Below are 22,474 nucleotides of genomic sequence, written 5' to 3' on the forward strand. Positions count from 1 at the left end.
AAAGGGAGATTAATATGGTTGATGTAAAGGGTGATTAATATGATTGATGTAAAGGGAGATTAATATGATTGATGTAAAGGGTGATTAATATGATTGATGTAAAGGGTGATTAATATGATTGATGTAAAGGGTGATTAATATGATTGATGTAAAGGGAGATTAATATGATTGATGTAAAGGGAGATTAATATGATTGATGTAAAGGGAGATTTAATTTTTTTAATAAATTAGTTTAATCTTGTATTAAGACGATCAGGACATAAAAAGAAAAAAAGATATGAATATCATGCCAATGATTTATTTCTTTTTTTATTTTTCAGATATACAGTCATGTAAAATATACTAACTTATTCATGCATACAAAATGTAGTACACAGTACGTAAGATTGTACATTGCTAAAATATCATTCAAGGCACTGTATTTCTGATGTAAAAAATATATTTCTGAATCCTTATGAAAAGGATTGTGTGATTAATGGATTAAGTAATTCATTTTTCACCTAAGTGAGCTCACAATTAGTGTTTTAGAGCAGAATCTAACAGAATGTAGGTAATACAATTTAGAATAATCATATTCAGGCACTGCCATCTACTGGCTCCCAGGCAACAAACACACCTCATTAGCATAAAACAATGAAATGATTTGGTAAAATGTAACAATGTATACAACATTCATAAAATTGTGAAGATTTATACAATTAAAATATGTAACAGAATACATTTTATATACTTCAGTTTTGCATAACAATGGGAATGTTTCAGTATAAAAATATAATAATACATGTGTATATCTGGCCTAGCTCCAAAGTGGATCCAAAAGTCCCATACAACAATAACTCACATAACTGATAATGATGTTAAATCATTCAAAAAATTATATAAAATATCTATGTATGTTCTTTTTACTTACATGTATACAAATTTTAACTTGAAAGACTTTTTTCACGTACTATTTATAAAGGCAATGTTAACAAGTGTTCCAACAGACTTTCTGATATGCTGAACAACTTGGTATTAAATGAAGAACTTGACAGTTTCTAGTTTGGAAAAAAATCATACCTGAATGTGGAAGATTTTACATCTAGGTTAAGGAAGTTTGTTGAATTGAAAGCGAGACAGGTCATTTATTATGTAGTATTGATCTAAAAAGTTTTCTGGGCTTACAGAAGAAAAAGGGGAGGGGTTGGGAGGGGTGTACTGGTGGGGGAGGCGTGTGCTGGTGGGGGAGGGGAGAACAGTTTCTACATGATGTGTGTTGACACAAAACCATGATAACAAAAAATATACTTTGAACAAGATACATTTTTGTAAATTTGTAACCATATTCTTAAATATATAGAAAGTTGAAAGGCTACATATTTTAATGGAAGGTTCAAATGAGGTAAGCACATCCATGCTGATTTCCCAGAAAAATAAGTTCAGACAGCACTTAAGGGAGGGTGGGGGTATCATGTGTAACATGTGTGGTTGCTGATGACCCAGTTTTGAGACATTCCTGTTGTATACTAATTTGCTGAGAAGAATAGATTCTAAAATTAAAACCAACGTACATAAATTACCATAAAACAGCTGAACCAGCAATGGTGGAAATGAGCACATTATTCATAGCAAGTGTACGTCACCTCCATGCATAACTTTCCATGTTTAACAGTAACATATATGTACACAGAAAGCATTATATATAGTAACAATGATGTACAATACTGCCTTTTTTCCACTGGGATATCATTTCTCACTTACATTCAAATGTGTATCTCGTACTTCATTATCCATCAAACAGCTAAAATAAAGTATCACAAAATGATATTAGTCAGACTGATGTTAATGATAAAGACGTTCCATAGGTCATGACATGGGTGACCTCTAGGACACATCTATAATAGGGTAATTCCTTAGACAGTGACAGTGCAATGGGTAGATGGACTTGATCACCCATAGGTTCGGTAAATGGATTGTCAATGCCAGTACCAACATTCTGCTGGGTTTCTTTCAGAATCAACTAGTCACACTTCAAGTGACACTGGCAGGGCAAAACCAAATTCCAGATACGGTAACATCAAAACTATTCTCGTAGTTTGTGAAATTAAATTCCACCTTGTTATGCAACATGAAGCTTCACTTTATCATTCCTTTAAAGGTGGTTACAATGAACATAATATAGTGTAGTGAATGTCTTGACATTTTTTAATGTAGTATTGATCTATGTTCCATTGTAATGTTCTGTTTACGGTCAAAACGAGCTGCATTTATCCATGGTTCATTGAGCATCATTTTGAAGTCCATAGAATGTCACCACAAGGTCTGACAAACTGCAGCTTTATGATCCACTGAATGTCACTACAGGGTCTAATGATCACCACAAGGTCCAATGAATCGAGACTTGAGGTCATGGAGCATGTCTAAAAGGCCCCATGATCCAAGGTTAGTGGTCCACTGAACATCAATACAGGGTCTAATGATCACCACAAGGTCCAATGAATCGAGAACTGAGGTCATGGAGCATGTCTACAAGGCCCCATGAACCAAGGTTTATGGTCCACTGAACATCACTACAGGGTCTAATGATCACCACAAGGTCCAATGAATTGAGACCTGAGGTCATGGAGCATGTCTACAAGGCCCCATGAACCAAGGTTTATGGTCCACTGAACATCACTATAGGGTCTAATGATCACCACAAGGTCCAATGAATCGAGACCTGAGGTCATGGAGCATGTCTACAAGGCCCCATGAACCAAGGTTTATGGTCCACTGAATGTCAATACATGGTCTATTGTTGAGCTTTATGGTCCACAGAACATCACTTCAAGATCCACTAAATTCCAATTTGGCATTTCATGGTAGGTCTATACTATGGTAAAGGCATCTTAAGATGAGTTTGTCCACTCCCAGCTAACACAATCATTCTCTTGGAGAAGAAAGCCACCAAGTCAGCTAGTTTTGGAAATGTCTGAAATGTTTCAGTGAGAACAAGATAAGTTACTTGAATGAGTAAAGGGAAAAATGCAGAGTATTTATAAAGGGGAAAATACAGAGGATTTATCAAGGGGAAAATAAAGAGTATTTATAAAGGGAAAAATGCAGAGTATTTATAAAGGGGAAAAAACAGATGATTTATCAAGGGGAAAATACAGAGTGTTTATCAAGAGGAAAATGCAGAGTATTTATCAAGAGGAAAATAGAGTATCTATTAAGGAGAAAACAAAGAGTATTTATTAAAAGGAAAACAAAGTGTGTTTATCAAGGGGAAAATAAGGAGTATTTATTAAGGGGAAAATAAAAAGTGTTAATTAAGGGGAAAATAAAGAGAGTTTATCAAAGGGAAAATACATAGTATTTATTAAGGGGAAAATAAAGAGCATTTTTAAGGTGAAAATAAATTGTACCTTTGAAGTGAGAAAAAGAATGTTTTTTAAGAGGAAACAAAGAGCGTTTATTAAGGGGATAATAATGAGTGTTTATTAGGAGGAAAATAACAATTATTTTTAAGGGGAAAACAAAAGTGTATTTTTCAATGGAGACCTGATTTGTTTACATTTAAATGCATTCTTCTTATCCATCAATTTAATTTCTACATTGGTGATTAGAAATGGAGCAGATTTAGTTATTTATCAGTGCTCACATGTACTTTCAGAGAAAATTTACAATTTGTACTATTTCTAATCTTTGTAAATATTCAATGTTCCTTTATTTCAACTTTATTCTTTATCCAAGTAGAATACACAATTGTACTTATATTTTTGCTTCATTTAATTGAAGTATTGAAGGAAATCTTTGTGACTAGATTATACAGGAAACCTATATTCTTCTTACCTCTTCTCTAGGTTTCGGATTACCCATGGCATAGTGTCCATCTGCCACACGTTTCCGTATAGGGAGGTTGTACACTTTGTTATCATTAAATATCATGAGTGTATAAGGTCGAGGGTCACCATCTGCTGCTTTCTTACTGGAATCTCTTATGGCAAACATACCATTCTGGTAAATAGGGAAGAAACGGAACACACTGGTCAAGTAAATTCAATTACACAGGGTGTCTTTTAAATAAGATCTATATGCTGATCACAAGCAAAATATAATGATGTTTACAGCAGTTAAATATATGAGGATACTAAATCAAGTTTGAGCATCATTTCTTAATAAAATTCATTGTCAACACTTCAAAATATCATTTCAATGACTTACTTGATGGTTCTGTTTAAGTTTTGTGTCACCTTCTTGTCGTGTCAGGGTCCCTCTATACCAATCATAAGAGTTTAAGTCCTCCTGAAATATTAGAAAAAAATCATCAGTCACTCTGTAAGTCAATTTTGATGATTTAAAGGGGCTATTTAGTCAGGTATGTTTTTGTTTTTGTTTTTTTTAGTTACAAATTCATCAGTTAAAATGTAGTTCTATAATCATTATGAACTAACCTCACCGACATATTGATACAAGCGCATGTTTTCTATCGGTTTTTAATTAATTATATGGGAAATACTAATCGTCTGTACAGACACGATAAAATGCAAATGAGCAAGCCTTCTATGCACACTTTGATCTGTGAGCATGCGCAAACGCGTCTGAAAAAACTAAACAAAAATGGCTTCCCAGCTGAAGCGTTGTTGTGGCAAACAGGTCATGTCATCGCACACAAAACGTAGAAAAGGCCAGTGGCAGAAAGCTCACCCTCGAATAACAATAGCAGAACAGTATAAGAGGTGGGATCAGTTCAAGAAAGAAACTTTTTCCAAAGTAATGAAGAAGTTGTGAAGACTCTCCTAGACTACTGGTAAGTGATAAAACATTATCGCCATATCATGTGCATTTGTTTACAAACAGTCTTCTTCCCGCCAGAGGGCGCAGCATTTCGCGCTATATTTGGATAATTGGTATTTTTGGCGGGGGCTTCCCCAGATTTTAAACTGACCAGACTGGACATTGGCTATGTAGGAGAAAACTATTATGTACAGATTTGTTAATCTGGACACATATATTTTTTTATTTCAAACTGAAAAGAAAAAATGTTGCTTGACTACATGGCCCCTTTAACTAGACACTTCTATTAAACCCCATTAATTATCTCTTCATTTTGAAATAAATTTGTTCAGCAATACAATATAAAAATGGTCTCCCTGTCTTGTCATGTCATGTCAAACATATACAAGTTGCTTTTAATGACTACATGTAAAAGCTTGTGCTATTCCAACTTGAGGAATATATACCATATTGCTAATAATTTTCACAAGTTAAAATTTTCATGATTTTCTTTTATATGTTCAAATTATATTTTGATAAATTAAAATTTTGCAATTTGGATGTAAAAGAATTTTTTTAAAACTGCATCTTATTATTTACAGATTAAATATCACACGAATAGACCATGAAATAGTGAAAATATCCTCTCCATGAAACTGGTCAGCTATACAGTATACTGTATTAGTTTACACCTGATAATTAAGTGTGACTTACTTAAGAAACAAGTTAAAACCTAACATTTTTTACAAAATTTTTGTCAATTTGAAACATTGAATGAAAAGCTACAATGTTTATATTAAAAGTCCTAGAACAGACAAGCTACAAGACCTATTTAGAGAATTATAAAGTGCAAGGAAATGTCATGTAAAAACACAAAATATTCACCTGTATAAAGAGCATTCCACAATACAAAAGATAATTCTGCATCAGCAAAACTATCAAAAAAACTGTCATTGAAGGCAAAAAGAGGCAACTGGCCAGTTATACTTCCTATATGAGGACAAAAAGCTAGAGAGTTTCACTAAAGGCAAATATAAATTGCAAGCAAATAAAATGAGTATATGATTTCACATTTTCTACCAAACAATTAAACAAGTGAATTTTTGAGTGGTGCTGGATTAATGGACTATTCATTAGGATATACATAATGTAAAACAAATTTTAACATGCAACGATATACCACAGTCTGCTTTTGTTTCATGCTTTGTTTCAAAACTGTGAATATTGTATACATCAAAATGCAATAAGCTAGAGACAATTGGTTGGATACCTAATATACTGTATATACAAACACTTTTTACCTCCAATTCATCATCTTCATCTTCAAACTAACACACAAAACAAAACATAAATAAATACATTTCTTGCACTTGTATTTTGGTTGCACAAGACATAATCCTAACCAATTCTGTAAATTGTCTTACCAATTAAAATGTGTTTATGTTCACACATGTGGGGCATAACGTTACTGGGGATGGGAGCTGCCATTATATATGTAACATGTTAAAAAGAAGCTAGTTTAAATAGATGAGTTCTTTATAAACCACAAAATCACATTCTATATATAAATGATTTCATGTGTACTCGCAAACAATAAAAAGAAAGATGGGTGATTCTGTACAGCATTTTGTTTGAAGCCAATGTTTGAATGTCAGCCATATTGGATTGTGGCCCTTGGATTGAACCAGAAGTGGTATAGAGGGCATATTGGTATAAGGTAATTGCAGTAAAGCTTACTCTGATTCTAACAAACGAACATCAATGAAAGAAATGTAGAAAGAATGTAGAACAATAAAGATATAACAAATTGTTTCACGAATCAAGGCAATCACAAATATTACACATTCCCTCACAGTTAAAACACTCGATTTGCAGAGTAAAAATGCTCAGTTGTCTGATGTTTAATCAAAATCTAAAAAGTACTGACAAGAGTGTTCTTAAAATAGTACCAGTGACTTGACTCAAACCCTGTAACCGATAAACTTGTCTGATATATGGATGTGAAGTTTGGTTAAAATTCTTCTAGAAATTATACAAGAGTGCTAACAAAGATTTTCCTAAAATAGTAATGATGATCTTGATCCTCCATTCTTGAAACTCAAACTACGATATTATGATCCTTTATATGAATGTGAAGTTTGAGCAAATCTATATTAAGTAACAATTTTGAACTAAAGATGATTTTCTAAAAATGGTAAGAGTGGCCTCAACTTTGACATGACAGTCCTGAGACTCCAACTTGTCCAAGATATTATTGTCTTTGATAAGTTTATTCAGTTTGATCAAAATCGGCCACGAAATGAAGCCACTAGAGTTCTGACAATGATTTTCTAAAAATGGAAAAGGTGATCTCGACCCTACAACATTGAAACTGAAATAAAAATTCCTCATCTGAAAAGCAGTGGATCTCAGTAAACAATTGGCGTTTATATCTGTATGAAGTATGTTAAATTGAGAGAAATTTCACGTTATATTGAAAATGTCACAGTATTGAAGGCTACAGTGATTTGTCCACAAAACTATTGCTTCAGCAGCTGAATGAAAACATAGCTAATTATCGCTAAAGAGAACATATTTACTGTACACTTAAACATAGAACTGTATTTAGCACACATACTCAAGTGATCAATTAAACAGTAGCATGTTTAGTGATATACCTGCTAAAAACTGATTATCACTGTAATAACTGACCCTAAAAATTTGTTTTCTTGATTAGATAAAATAGCCAACATTAACTTCATGTACCTACCTGGTCACTGGTTTGAGGAACTGTTGGAAGGGGGCGACCTCCTCCTGTTATGATAAATAAGAAATATGAAATATAAACCTTACATAACCTTGCACATAAAGCCCTCTATCTTTTGTATTCCAGCATCTTCAGCTTCTAAAGTTCATCAGCATCATAACAAGTCAGTGTCTTTTAATAAAAATTTAATCTTGGTATACCACAAGGACAACTTGTCTATTTGTCACGCCATTAAATGTATAGTGTTGAAATATCATAAAATATGAAAAGCAAAGCAATAGGAAGACATTAGAAACCTCGCATGATCTCACATTCTGACGCCACCATGCCACCTGGGTAAATGGTGTAACGTTTAGGAGACAGTAACTAGTCCAAATTATACTTTCTGTTTACTTATTTATACTAGTCTATGTGTGGAAATTGTAGAATAGAGGATCTTATATCACAAATAGTTAGAAAAGTTATTTGTGAGGTTTGATGACTACATCGTCAACTTCAGCAGATGAATAACCATTGTGAAGCATACAGCTGTATTACCATCTTGTATGCTACATGATATACCATCAAATAAATAAGTTTCACACTTGCCATTTGTGAAGGTGACCATGTAGTTATCAAAACATCATTCATAAATTTTCTGATTGCAATATAACATCTTTACAATATGTATTACCAACCTTAAGATTGTTTTTGAGATATCTGGGTGGTTTGTAATACATTACCTTTAGAAAAGGGGCAGGCCACTAAATGAGTCTCTACATGGCCACTGGATGAGTCTCTACATGGCCACTGAATGAGTCTCTACATGGCCACTGGATGAGTCTCTACATGGCCACTGAATGATTCTCTACATGGCCACTGAATGAGTCTCTACATGGCCACTGGATGAGTCTCTACATGGCCACTGAATGATTCTCTACATGGCCACTGAATGAGTCTCTACATGGTCACTAGATGAGTCTCTACATGGACACCGAATGATTCTCTACATGGCCACTGGATGAGTCTCTACATGGCCACTGAATGATTCTCTACATGGCCACTGAATGAGTCTCTACATGGTCACTAGATGAGTCTCTACATGGACACCGAATGATTCTCTACATGGCCACTGGATGAGTCTCTACATGGCCACTGGATGATTCTCTACATGGCCACTGAATGATTCTCTACATGGCCACTGGATGAGTCTCTACATCGTCACTGAATGAGTCTCTACATGGCCACTGGATGAGTCTCTACATGGCCACTGAATGAGTCTCTTCATGGCCACTGAATGAGTCTCTACATCGTCACTGAATGATTCTCTACATGGCCACTGGAGGAGTCTCTACAAGGTTAATTGTGTCACACTACTTTACAGTGTTGGGCAAGGGGCATGCTTCTGGTTGTATCTCACCTTTAAGGATTTTTGGCAGGCCCATGGATAAAGTCTTTCTACCTAGGTTACATGTTTCCCTTAAGATGGAGGCAGGCTCCTGGATAAAGTCTTTCTACCTACTTGGGTAAATTTTCTCACATTTAGTAGGTGGAGGCAGATAATGATCTCACATTCAAAGTTCGGAGGCAGGCCTCTGTATGGTGTCTCTACCTAAGTAAATTATCCCACCTTTCTGGGTTGGTGCAGACTCCTACATAGTGTCTCCACCTGGGTAAAATCATCTCTCCTGCAAGGGGTTGGGGTAGGCCCATGGATGGAGTCTTAACCTGGGTAAATCGTCTCAAATTTAAGGGGTTTGAGTAGGCATGTATGGTGTCTCAAACTTGGTAAGTTGTTTCATCTTTAGTGGGTGGGGCAAGCTCCTGTATGGTGTCTCAACCAGGGTAAAATATCTCACCTTTAGATGGTGGGGGCAGGCCCCTTGATGGTGTATCTACCAGGGTAAATTGTCTGATCTATGGGGATTGGTGTAGACCACCAGATAGTGTCACTCTACCTGGGTAATTGTCTAACCTGTAAGAGGCAGGGGCAGGCCCCTGGATAGTGTTTCAACCTTGGTAAATTGTCTCACCTTTAGGGGGTGGGGGCAGGCCCCTGTGTGGAGTCTTTTCTACTACTGGTTCCTTTTTAAGCTCCTTTTTGTTTGGCTTTGGAAGAGATGAAGAATCCTGTTGTCGGGGTGGTAACCTGAATTGTGGTGCTGAGCTGGCTAAAACATTGATTAAGTATATAACGGTATTAACCAGGCATTAAATAATCTGATTATGTTTATTATAATATACAACTAAATCTTGTGGTACTGTTTCAAATTTACCACAGTATTAATCCTGTGTTATTTGTTTTTTATATCACACCATCTGATTTGTACCTGAATCTAAGATTTTGCTTAAATAAATGCGGTGTATAAAGTTTTAAGTAAATTCAATAAGTAAATCATTATATTTGCTTAATAACGTATTTATTTCACAACAAAAATTGCTTAAAACTGGTATACCTGGTGTTTTGGGAAGATCTCTTTTTCCCCGGTTCACAGGGGGAGGAGCTGCAAATACAAATAAATTTTATTGTAAAGCAAAAAATACAGCTACAAAGACAGACAAGCTGTTAACAAAAACAGACAAACTGTCAACAAACACAGACAAACTGTCAATAAAAATAGACAAACTGTCAATAAAAATAGACAAACTGTCAATCTGTCAACAACAACAGACAAACTGTCAATAAAAATAGACAAACTGTCAACAACAACAGACAAACTGTCAATAAAAATAGACAAACTGTCAATAAAAACAGACAAACGGTCAATAAAAACAGACAAACTGTTAATAAAAATAGACAAACTGTCAATAAAAATAGACAAACTGTCAATAAAAATAGACAAACTGTCAATCTGTCAACAACAACAGACAAACTGTCAATAAAAATAGACAAACTGTCAATAAAAACAGACAAACGGTCAATAAAAATAGACAAACTGTCAATCTGTCAACAACAACAGACAAACTGTCAATAAAAACAGACAAACGGTCAATAAAAATAGACAAACTGTCAATCTGTCAACAACAACAGACAAACTGTCAATAAAAATAGACAAACTGTCAACAACAACAGACAAACTGTCAATAAAAATAGACAAACTAAAAACAGACAAACGGTCAATAAAAACAGACAAACTGTTAATAAAAATAGACAAACTGTCAATAAAAATAGACAAACTGTCAATAAAAATAGACAAACTGTCAACAACAACAGACAAACTGTCAATAAAAACAGACAAACTGTCAATCTGTCAACAACAACAGACAAACTGTCAATAAAAATAGACAAACTGTCAACAACAACAGACAAACTGTCAATAAAAATAGACAAACTGTCAATAAAAACAGACAAACGGTCAATAAAAACAGACAAACTGTTAATAAAAATAGACAAACTGTCAATAAAAATAGACAAACTGTCAATAAAAATAGACAAACTGTCAATAAAAATAGACAAACTGTCAACAACAACAGACAAACTGTTAATAAAAACAGACAAACTGTCAATAAAAATAGACAAACTGTCAATAAAAATAGACAAACTGTCAACAACAACAGACAAACTGTTAATAAAAACAGACAAACGGTCAATAAAAACAGACAAACTGTTAATAAAAATAGACAAACTGTCAACAAACACAGACAAACTGTCAATAAAAATAGACAAACTGTCAATAGAAATAGACAAACTGTCAACAACAACAGACAAACTGTCAATAAAAATAGACAAACTGTCAACAACAACAGACAAACTGTCAGTAAGTACAGCTAAAGAGGAGAAGCTCCAAAACAAACTACCAATAACATTTCAAAGGGCAAGATGGCAAACAGGTGTACATAATGAGAACAAGGGCAGACTGACTCTGAGCTTCCTCATGGAAACCAAAGTAAATAATCTGCTAGCTTACTGTAAACATAAATAATCTAGCACAATCATCTAGTGCATTATCACTTTTAGACAAATTAGTACAATGATGTGCATCTATAATAATTACTTAATAAGCAGAATATAGAATCTACAATTGGTGAAATCATATTTCATTGCAATAATTTGACCTAGAAAATGCTATAAGATTACCTCTAAAACATGTATTCTAACAGTGAATCATTCAGGTAATCTGACCAGACAGAAGTATATAGGAACTAGTTGTTCATGCATGAAGAAATTGGTTTACCCAGAAAAAAAACCCAAATGTTCAGACAGGCAACATACTCCACATATTTTTATGTTCAGGAAATACATCAGTTACAGGTGAGTGTGAAACACAACCCTACCATTTGTAATTTCTTCAATACCTGATTCCAAATATACAACAAATGGGAGGAACTAGATGAAACATGACCTTTTGTTAAAGCACACACTCAAGTACAAGAGTATTTGTCAATCAGGGAAGCAAAAGAGACACCACATGAAAAAGGAAAAAGTGCAAATAGTTATTGTCTAAATCTTCAGACACCATTGATATTAAATTCAAATGTCCTTTTATATTGTTAATCATCCAATACAAGTGTTCAGGACTCCTGGTCATTATTATGTCCGGAAATGTCTTTAATTCTTACCTGCTGCTTTTGAGGGTTTCTTTTTCTCTTCTTCCTCTATAAAATAATGATATTTTATCAGAAACAGAGAATCCCAAAATCACAAGTGTTAACATAGATATCTAAGATTTAATAAGTTTTAATTCATGACTTCATCCACATTACAGCATTACAATCCATTTCTGACTGGTGCAGCCAATGAAAAATGCTCCATGGCATATTACACAAGTGTTATATACATGAAAATATTACAAGGGCAAATTCACATAATAACATGAGGATCATGAGATAAATATAATTTCAGTCAACTTACCTTCAGGTACAACATAGATATCATCTTCAATAAGGTCCTGAAAAATGAACAGGTTAGTTTTGTGTAACATAAATTTACTTTAGATTGAGAAACAGGTTATTGCATTTGATCATTAATGATGATAAGATCATATTTTTATATTTAGAATAAGTGGTCAGACATAATTCTTTAAATGACATTGACTGATTTGTCAAAATGGTAGCTTTCCTTAATGAACCAACATTTCAGAATATCTCTGGAGTTACAGAGCTCAGGAAAAAATCCACACAAGGTTTCCTACCTTGGATTCTGTTGTCTGCATGTCCATATATCCTGAAAAACAATGTTATTAATGAGGTGTTAACATTAGTTATGGTCACATTTTTCCCAGTTTTATACTTAACTAATCAATATAAAAATAAATACATATAAAAATAACACTGTAGGACCATACTAAGGACAAGACCTTTTCAACTAATTGGAACATGAAGTAACATGGGATACTAGACATTTAATCACTTTATGTAGCAAGATTGAAAATTTACAAAGAAATGATTTTCTGCAACTAAAAAATAACACATCAATGCATCCAATGAAATGTTCTTATCTTAAAAATCCTTAAACTATGGTTGCGTTAAGACATCAGCTATGAAAATAACCCTTGGCAGTCATTTGCTGTGTATTGCAAGAAAATCAATCTATCCTGACAATGAGATACAAAACTTAATAACTTTCACATGAAATGCACAAAACAAATACCAGGCAGGTCTTCCCTTGGCGATGGTTCTGGGGGATAAGATCCCTTTCCCTGGGAAGGAAATCTTTTTGGGATTGGAGCAGTAGGTTGATTCGGTTTTTCATAGTCATCCTGAAAACAGCAAAAGAGTGAAAATTGACTATATAATATCAACCTACACATAGAGTTTAGGGAATGTGAGGAAATCTTTGGCATATTTCATATTGTGTGGCTACACTTACTACATCACTGTCTTCATCAGGTGTTGCCATGCGACCCCTTGAAGCTGAAGTAAAAGGCTGAAATAAAGGATAAGATTTCAACATTAAAATCTTTGTAATTGAAAATGATTACATGAATGCAAGATATACCTTAATGGGAGTTTGCTACAGTAACAATTGAGTTTTAAAGCTGAGTGACTGGGACATTTGTAAAGAACAAGTTATCTAAAACAATGGCTGGATGGCAAGACAACATGATTAGTGAGCCAGATAGTGGGTAAACCAAATAAGTATTATTATGATAATTGGACAACCAAATTTTGTGAGAGCTAGACAGTGGGTCAACCAAGTTAGCACAGACTGGGTAGAGGGACGACCATGCAAATTAGTGGTGGCTAGAGATTAGGACAACTAAATTAGTGTTGGGTAGATAATGGAACATCCAGATTAATGATGGCTGGACAGTGGGACAACCAGATTAATGATGGCTGGACAGTGGGACTACCAGATTAATGATGGCTGGACAGTGGGACAACCAGATTAATGATGGTTGAACAGTAGGACAACCAGATTAATGATGGCTTGACAGTAGGACAACCAGATAAGTGATGGTTGGATAGTGGGACAACCAGATTAGTGATTGCTGGACAGTGGGACAACCAGATTTGTGGGGACTGGATGGTGGGACAACCAGATTTGTGGGGACTGGATGGTGGGACAACCAGATTAGTGATGATTGGATAGTGGGACAACCAGATTAGTGATGGCTGGACAGTGGAACAACCAGATTAGTGATGGCTGGACAGTGGGACAACCAGATTAGTGATGACTGGACAGTAGGACAAAAAGATTAGTGATGGCTGGACATTGGGACAACCAGATTAGTGATGACTGGACAGTAGGACAACCAGATTAGTGATGGCTGGACAGTAGGACAACAAGTTCAGTGATGGCTGGACAGTGGAACAACCAGATTAGTGATGGTTGGACAGTAGGACAACCAGATTAGTGATGGCTGGACAGTAAGACAACCAGATTAGTGATGGCTGGACAGTAAGACAACCAGATTAGTGATAGCTGGACAGTAAGACAACCAGATTAGTGATGGTTGGACAGTAGGACAACCAGATTAGTGATGACTGGACAGTAGGACAACCAGATTAGTGATGGCTGGACAGTAGGACAACCAGATTAGTGATGGCTGGACAGTGGAACAACCAGATTAGTGATGGCTGGACAGTAGGACAACCAGATTAGTGATGGCTGGACAGTGGAACAACCAGATTAGTGATGGCTGGACAGTAGGACACCCAGATTAGTGATGGCTGGACAGTGGAACAACCAGCTTAGTGATGATTGGATAGTGGGACAACCAGATTAGTGATGGCTGGACAGTGGAACAACCAGCTTAGTGATGGTTGGACAGTAGGACAACCAGATTAGTGATGACTGGATAGTGGGGCAACCAGATTTGTGGGGACTGGATAGTGGGGACAACCAGATTAGTGGTGACTGGACAGTAGAAAAACCAGATTAGTAGTCATGGATGGACAATGGAAGATGATTGATAGTTGCTGGTTAATGGTATGAGTAAAGATACATTCTTAGTGGTTAGGTTAAATGCCCTTGTTGTAACATGCAGTATACCTTGCTTTTTCCTCCAGGCCGATTTGGCAGTGCTTTATGCTTATTATTTTTCTGGTTGCGCTGTTCTTCCTCACCCATGTCCTCATATGTCGGCTAACAGAGAGGATAGAATCATAATTACATACTCAATATCATACTCTCATTAATGTATTCATGTGAACTAATTGCAGAGCCAGCTATTGGCTGTTATATCTCCATCAAGTGAGTGAGTTATTTAGCTTCAGTAAACTCTACTTAGTATAACTATGTCTCTATCTATTAGAGACAAAGTCTCCTCATATAGACATACAATCTGCACCATGCACAACTGAAGATAGTGAGATTTTAAAGAAAGTCAGTTTGACGGTCAGCTATGGTTATGCTTAGAAGGATATACCAGAGTCAGAGATGATTAACATAAACTGACAGGTGTTAATGAGCTACCTGATTATACATTTTCGTTTTAGCAACACCTCTACTGTATAAATGGATGACAAATGAATGGTATACATATCTAAGTTTACAATTAACAGTACTACACATGCCTGAAATCAATTACAGTGTATTGCCAAATCAAGTTTGCAAAGAGAAAACTAAAATTTTCAATCAATTATCATCACATGCAAAGTTGCCTTTGTATTACCTGAGTTTTAATTACAGTCAATCAAATGAAATGTTAATTAGTTTCCATGACGACATTATACCTGATCATCAATTGGAGGTTTAGGAGCCTCAGGTAATTCACTTGGATCTTCATAATATTCCTACAAAAAATGTGCAATCTAGTCACATGCTCCAGATATACATATATGAGCTTATATATATTTCCATTTATATCAGGTTTTTGAAACAAGTCAAAGATATATTTCAGTCTTAGTGGCTTTAAAGTGTGTTTAGATAAACAAGAGTTGCTCACAATTATATGTCTTGCCTGTCCCTGTATGTTATGGTCATTCGTTGTTTCCCTCCCCAACCTGCCCCTTCCAAATACCAAATTTTGCAAATTAATTCTAATCTGTCTATTTGGGGGGGGGGGTGTTCAAATGTCAATACTACAATTATACTAAATACAGGTTAGATTGGAATTATTGTTATAACACTCTGTACTTAATTAGAAAATGAAATGTAAATGTGAACCATTTAAATCAAGTTTCTCACTCGTCCTTCAGAGTAGCTGGACTGTAAAATCTAGAAGACATTTTGTTAATGATGGATGTGTTGAGGTGTTCACTATGTGTATGTTTGTTGAGTTTATCATCCCATGAACTGCCACGGTGATTTTAAGGTAGGGTCTCCTTGAACAACATAATAAAAGGCCTGTAGTATGTCATCCAGAACAATAAGAATAAAGTGTTAAATCACACAAACATATCAGCACAGTCCATTCTCAGCTTCCTGAGAAGCACAAACTGCTATGTGTCCCTCACCCCAGTATATGATCAAGCTATGGACAAAGGGTTGTTTAACTTTTTAAGCAACACACATATACTCAAAGTTTTAGGTGAAGTGTTGTAGCCACTGCCAGAACAGTAACACTGTAGACCTGTTTCCATAATTTTTTGTTGCTATGAAACAAAAATTTGTGACATGTTTCAAGAAGCTGACATATAAAATGGAAACAAAATAGACAGTAACAATTTTATATAAAGTGGAATAAACTGACATCATGATAAGTGTAAAAATGTGAATCCTTTTAGCACCACAAAACAGGTTCAGCAGAGATTTTACCAGCACTGAATTACTGTATTTTATGTATAATTTGATAACGATGAACTTCCACTTTATATATGTATATATTTACACAAACTACAGAATGTAAATATAACCTAACAACTGACCTTTGACCTCTAACCCATCTGATTTTATTCCCGAACTCTCCCTTTAAATACTCAACTCTTTATCGTACTATCTATCCTCTTACAAGTCCAGTGACCAACACATTACTGTACACTGGGAAAATTATGCCTTTAATTTTGGTCTATGAACAAGGAGGATGAATTTAAAATGAGGGCAAAAATTTGTTACACTCATATATAACCATTTTCTATAATCTTCTGAGTGTAATATGAATATTAGGTAAATTTGTGTATAATGGTACTAGTACAAAAATAACCTGATGCAAAAATACTTCCATGAACAGTGTCTTTAAGTGAAAGTCCAGAGTTGAGCTGTTCTAAAGCCAATGATATATTCGTAATATTGCTACAATCAATTAAACAACTTAAGCATGGTGCTGATCCATAGATACAGCACATCAAAATAAACACACCAAGTTAGATAATATATACCTTTACCACTGGATTACAAACGAGTTAACTGATTAATATCACATGGAGTTGAAATAATTTCACTGATCAATCAAATAATATCAGTAATGATACAAAAGGTCAGTTGTTAGGATTTGTACAGAAACAATAACATTATCATGTGATACCACATGCACCTTCAATAGTGGATTTTAGTCAATATTACACATCATACCCTACAGACATTCACTCTCCACAGAAAATATCAGTGTATGTACAAGGAGTACACCATATAAACAAAATATCTATATGTCTTCACAATTGTAATTGTTTAGCTTTCTAATTTATGAAGCTCTTGCCTTTTCAAGAGGTCAATGAATTATTTCATCAACCAATGAAATCCCATTACTAATTGTCTAATTAATGACCTTCAGAATGTTGTGATTAGCTTTATAAACATCTAATGCCACTAATAAGTACCTATGTGATAAGTCAAAATTTCATAAAATGATAAATTCTTAATTTTCTTAACAATGCTTTAAATTTTCAACTGACCAAATCAAACTGCTTTTGAAAAACAGTAAAATTTTAAGATAAACTGTTGTGTAAATAGTACAATGATCAATGATAGATTTAAAATCTGCCAGTTTTACAGGTGTGCAACATTTCTGGGCAAGGAATTACTGATGTTAATAATGTGCGGCCAGCATGCATGCCCCCAACTAACATATGAACAGGTGCATCATTATAACTTCCATCACAAAGCTAGATGTAAGCTAAATATCCACTCTGTAAAATCCATTTATATCTTCTATGATAATCAACTACAGCAATATTATAGGATCCTAATAGTGTTTCCATTTGATATGCAAGGTTTGAAACTCATCACAAATTATTTCTTATGCTCAGGCGAGCTAAAATTAAAAAATTTGTGATTTGTCAAATAAATCATGTATCCAATGGAAACAAATTTAAGAACCTTTTAATCTTTTAATTGATCGATTATTCAGGCAGATAGTGTAGAAAATAGAGATTTTCATGGCAGTCATCTCCATTCTATATCTCTATTGCATGTATATCAAAAGCATTACAAGGGGTATACCATCTTCAATGAATAAACCAGCAATCTAATGATGAAGAGTACTATTATACAATTCTATCTGTTACAAATCATAACAATAATTTGTATTCTACTAATATATTCTGTTATAAAGATGCTATACAGTAACAGAATAAAAGAATATAATTATATACATGACAACTTTGGCAAGGAATTATCTAAAATTGCAACACTAATTAGAGCTGACTTTTCATGATTTTGGATTCCTCATTTTCTTACACAATTCCGTTTTTGTTTTAATTGGTGTTAAAAATGTTAAACAATAAATCAGAACTTCGCAAAAATTACAAAATATTGATTATTGGTATCAATAATTGCAGGGTATGTACTATTTTTCCTATCAGAATATTATAAAAATACACAATAAAACCTCTTTAACATGAACACAACATACCTCCTGCTGATTTACTGGTATCTCTGCGGGTCTACGAGTACCAGCGGTATTTTTTGATGATGGGGGAGCCACAGCCCGTCTCCCACTACGTGGTGGGGGAGGAGGCTGATTGTCAGGTTGCTCATAGACATCCTGTACCAAACAACAAAGCATAATAATAATTTACCATGTCCAACAGACAATTCCTCTGTGAAACATGACAGACAGCTGATGAAAAAGAACAGTCACATTTCTTCAAGTATTATTTATTTATAATTAAATGCAAACTTAGAGAGATTCTGGTTGATAATTTTAAGATACACAATTTTTGTAAAATATCTAAATATTTCTTTCAAATAGAGAATGTATAAAATTTGTAGTTAAAAGCTGTAAGTCAATTAATTAGTATTGAAAATATATGGGTCAACATGCTACAATGATAGCTGTTGATTAATTTTTAAGATATTTTTTTGTTTTACTGTTAGTAAATTTATTAGTTTGTTCCTACAGTGATCAGCACAGCAAGAACATGTTCATATATACATAATGTGCAGGAACCTGTCCTAGTTAGAGGTCTTTCAAGACGACGGGGACACAGCAAGGCCAAAAAGCAGTAGAAAATGGTGGCAGCCTGGACACAAAGGAGAATTTTAGGCCTTGACCAGTGTAAAAAGTGTAACACCATGTGAACGCTCCTTACCAGAAAAGGATTGGATGTATGATCAACCCTGTGACTCCTCGCACCACTAGATCCTGGACATATCAAGAGTGGTGGATGCCTGACAGAGGGGGTGGGCTAATGCATATGGGATTTGGGGGGAAGGGTTTACACAAACACAGCAATGAGCACAGGTCACCATAGGAAGGTAGACTGAGGCCTTTCACTTGTTATTATGGTGAAGTTAGGTGCAAATGTTTAAACTTATTCATTGTTTGTTTTATCCAGAAAATTCATCTGTGATTCCATGTCTAAGTTCTATAAAGTATACCAAATCTGATGACACAATTTATCACAAGTTACAACAGTTTGGCCTTGGGAACTTTTCAAAGACAGGTCACCAAAAAGAGGGTATAGTTTCGGGGCATACTTTAATGGTAGTTGGGCATATAGTGTATAACCAGAATCAAGGTACCAACTTAGTGTAAGACCGGAATCAAGGTACAAATTTGGGTACACAAATTACTTGGACATATAGTGTATGACCATAAACATGGTACGAACTTGTTGTATAACCAGAATCATGGTACAAACTTGGTATATGACCAGAATCATGGTACGAACTTGGTGTATGACCAGAATCATGGTATAAACTTGGTGTAAGACCAGAATCATGGTACAAACTTGGTGTATGACCAGAATCATGGTACGAACTTGGTGTATGACCAGAATCATGTTACGAACTTGGTGTATGACCAGAATCATGGTACGAACTTGGTGTAAGACCAGAATCATGGTATGAACTTGGTGTAAGACCAGAATCATGGTATGAATTTGGTGTAAGACCAGAATCATGGTACGAACTTGGTGTAAGACCAGAATCATAGTACGAACTCGGGTACACAAATGACTTGGATATATAGTGTATGACCGGAATCATGGTACAAACTTGGGTACACAAACGACACACAGTACCAGAGTTTCTCCCCTTGTGGTGGAAGTACATATTTGGGATTGGAGATTAAGTGACAAGAAAATAAAAATCAATGTGATAACCAGTCAATTGTAGCAATAGTAAACACCAAGATAAAAAAATCAAAGGCCTCAAAGAACTACATTGTTCAGTCTCTTTGTTAAATCATCTTTTACAAACTTAGATATGATCCTGAAACTATAGCCCTGCATCATAAGCTTTTTTCTTTAAGCCTTGAATCTACCAACATAATTTTTGTCAATTAAATATTAAGCATTTGTAGTGACAAATTTCTCTACTATAAAGACATACATAAATGTATAAAATAATGTAATGGATACTGTAACACTATCAAAGCAGAAGCAGATATCAGGAACTATCTCACCTCAGGAGCTAAGTCACTTATAAGTGTCTCCTCATAGTTGGGCTAGTTGAAAATTATTAAATATATCGTAATGTTTAAATCTGTCTCCTAAACATTGCTGGGCTAGTGAAAAATTGTTAAAAACATTATCTTGTTAAAAATGATTACTTGGTTTCATGAATATCTGTCTTCTCATAGCTGGATTAATCAAAAATCATTACATATTTAACATGAATATCTGTTTTCTCATAACTGGGTTAATAAAAAATTATTAAATATTTAACGTGAATATCTGTCTTCTCATAGATGGGATTATAAAAAACCCATTAAATATATTATCTCGTCACAAATGATTACCAGGCAAATACTTGACATGAATATCTGTCTCCGCATAGCTCGGCTTATCAAAATATATTAAATATATTGTAACGTCATCTGTCTGTTCGTCGCTGGACTAGTTAAAAATCATTAAATGCTTGACATGAATATCTGTCTCCTCATAGATGGGCGAATAAAAAATTATTAAATATACTGAAACGAAAAAAAAACGCAACTTGGAAAATTGTTATTAATTTTGTATTAAATATACATAGCTGTATAAAAATCGCGGAAATAAAAGTGCACCCTGCCTATCACCCTAACCAATGTTCAAAATCAACCAGGTGTGATGAGAAACCTATGCACATCCGGCGCGTTAAAAACATCAAAAACCATGCCTGTACAAACATATGCGTTCTTTTTCATTCAAACCAGTATCAATTTATCACTAACATCGAGACACATGATCGCCAATACTTTTGCAAACAATAATTCCTTTTACAATTATGCCACGGTTAGCACAGGTTGATAGAGGACGTGCTATCGCGATGCTTATGGCAGGGAGCATGCAACTTCACGTCGCTCGACACTTCAGAGTTCACAAATCGACTATTAGTTGATTAGTTTCATGTCTTAACGCCACAGGAAGACTGGCACACTTGCGTAACAGGAGGTTAACGGCTGATGAAACGGCAAGGAATACGATTGGTAATCATAACCATCGGATTCATCCCCAAACAGTGATCAACAGACTGCGTGAGGCTAATTTGCGTGCAAGGCGACAGTACGTTGGTTTACCACTAACACCGCAACGTCAAGCACGTCGTATGCAATGGTTGACAGCACATATGCCCCGACGTTTTCCTATGAGACATTGGAGGTCCATGCTCTTCACCGATGAATCTCGATTCACGTTATTTCGAGCAGATGGCCGTCAACGTGTGTACCGGCGTCGAGGCGAACGTTTTGCAGACGCCTGTGTTTTAAAGCATGACCAATTTGGGGGTGGATCAGTTATGGTTTGGGCGGGAATCTCCCATGGTTTGAAGACACCTTTGGTGATAGTCAATGGGAATTTAACGGCCGTACGCTATCGGGATGAGATCCTTAGGCCCCATGTTGTGCCGTTTGTTAGGCAGCATCATCTAACCTTGCAGCAAGATAACACGAGACCACACGTTGCAAGAGTCTGTAGAGACTTTCTTGTGACACAGAACATTGTTCCTATAGATTGGCCTCCATATAGCCCCGATTTGTCCCCAATCGAGCATTTGTGGGATGAACTAGACAGAAGAATTCGCAATCGCCGTAACCCCCCAAATACCCTCCCCCAGTTAGCAAATGCACTCGTCCAAGAATGGAATAACATTCCAATACGGACAGTCAATGCCCTGATGAACTCGATGCAACGAAGAATTAGAGATGCTATAGCTGGTCGAGGAGGACACACACAATATTAGGGCACGGTTTCAAAACTGCTGCCATTTCAACTTGGATTCACGTAGGGTACTACCAATCATGACCTTCTAGCGAAGTGACCTTTTCT

At 35.2% G+C, this 22,474-nt stretch overlaps 1 protein-coding gene across 1 annotated transcript; it reads right to left on the reverse strand.

Moving 5' to 3' along the window:
- Positions 1-278: 278 nt before the first annotated feature.
- On the reverse strand, positions 279-20,038 carry LOC132547000 (lymphocyte cytosolic protein 2-like). Its single transcript, XM_060210736.1, has 16 exons — positions 19,958-20,038; positions 18,637-18,768; positions 15,581-15,640; positions 14,898-14,990; positions 13,272-13,328; positions 13,053-13,161; positions 12,595-12,626; positions 12,315-12,351; positions 12,023-12,058; positions 9,919-9,966; positions 9,496-9,633; positions 7,487-7,530; positions 6,039-6,065; positions 4,186-4,266; positions 3,814-3,978; positions 279-2,950 (listed from the first exon to the last, which is right to left on the reverse strand). The coding sequence occupies exons 1-16, from the start codon at positions 20,036-20,038 to the stop codon at positions 2,852-2,854; spliced, it is 1,239 nt and encodes a 412-aa protein (XP_060066719.1). The 3' UTR covers positions 279-2,851.
- Positions 20,039-22,474: the final 2,436 nt, after the last annotated feature.

This window comes from Ylistrum balloti, unplaced genomic scaffold (assembly GCF_031769215.1).
Source record: "Ylistrum balloti isolate Yb309-2 unplaced genomic scaffold, AGI_CSIRO_Ybal_v1 Utg369926, whole genome shotgun sequence".
NCBI classification, from domain to species: Eukaryota; Metazoa; Mollusca; class Bivalvia; order Pectinida; family Pectinidae; genus Ylistrum; species Ylistrum balloti.

Coding starts and splice junctions, on each gene's coding strand:
- LOC132547000 (XM_060210736.1), bottom strand. CDS start 20,038: ATGATTCTGGTCATACACCAAGTTCGTAACATGATTCTGGTCATACAC. Junction 4,267..6,038: donor ATGAAGATGATGAATTGGAG/GTAAAAAGTGTT, acceptor CTAATATTTCAG/GAGGACTTAAACTCTTATGA. Junction 2,951..3,813: donor ATCCGAAACCTAGAGAAGAG/GTAAGAAGAATA, acceptor GAAACATTTCAG/ACATTTCCAAAACTAGCTGA.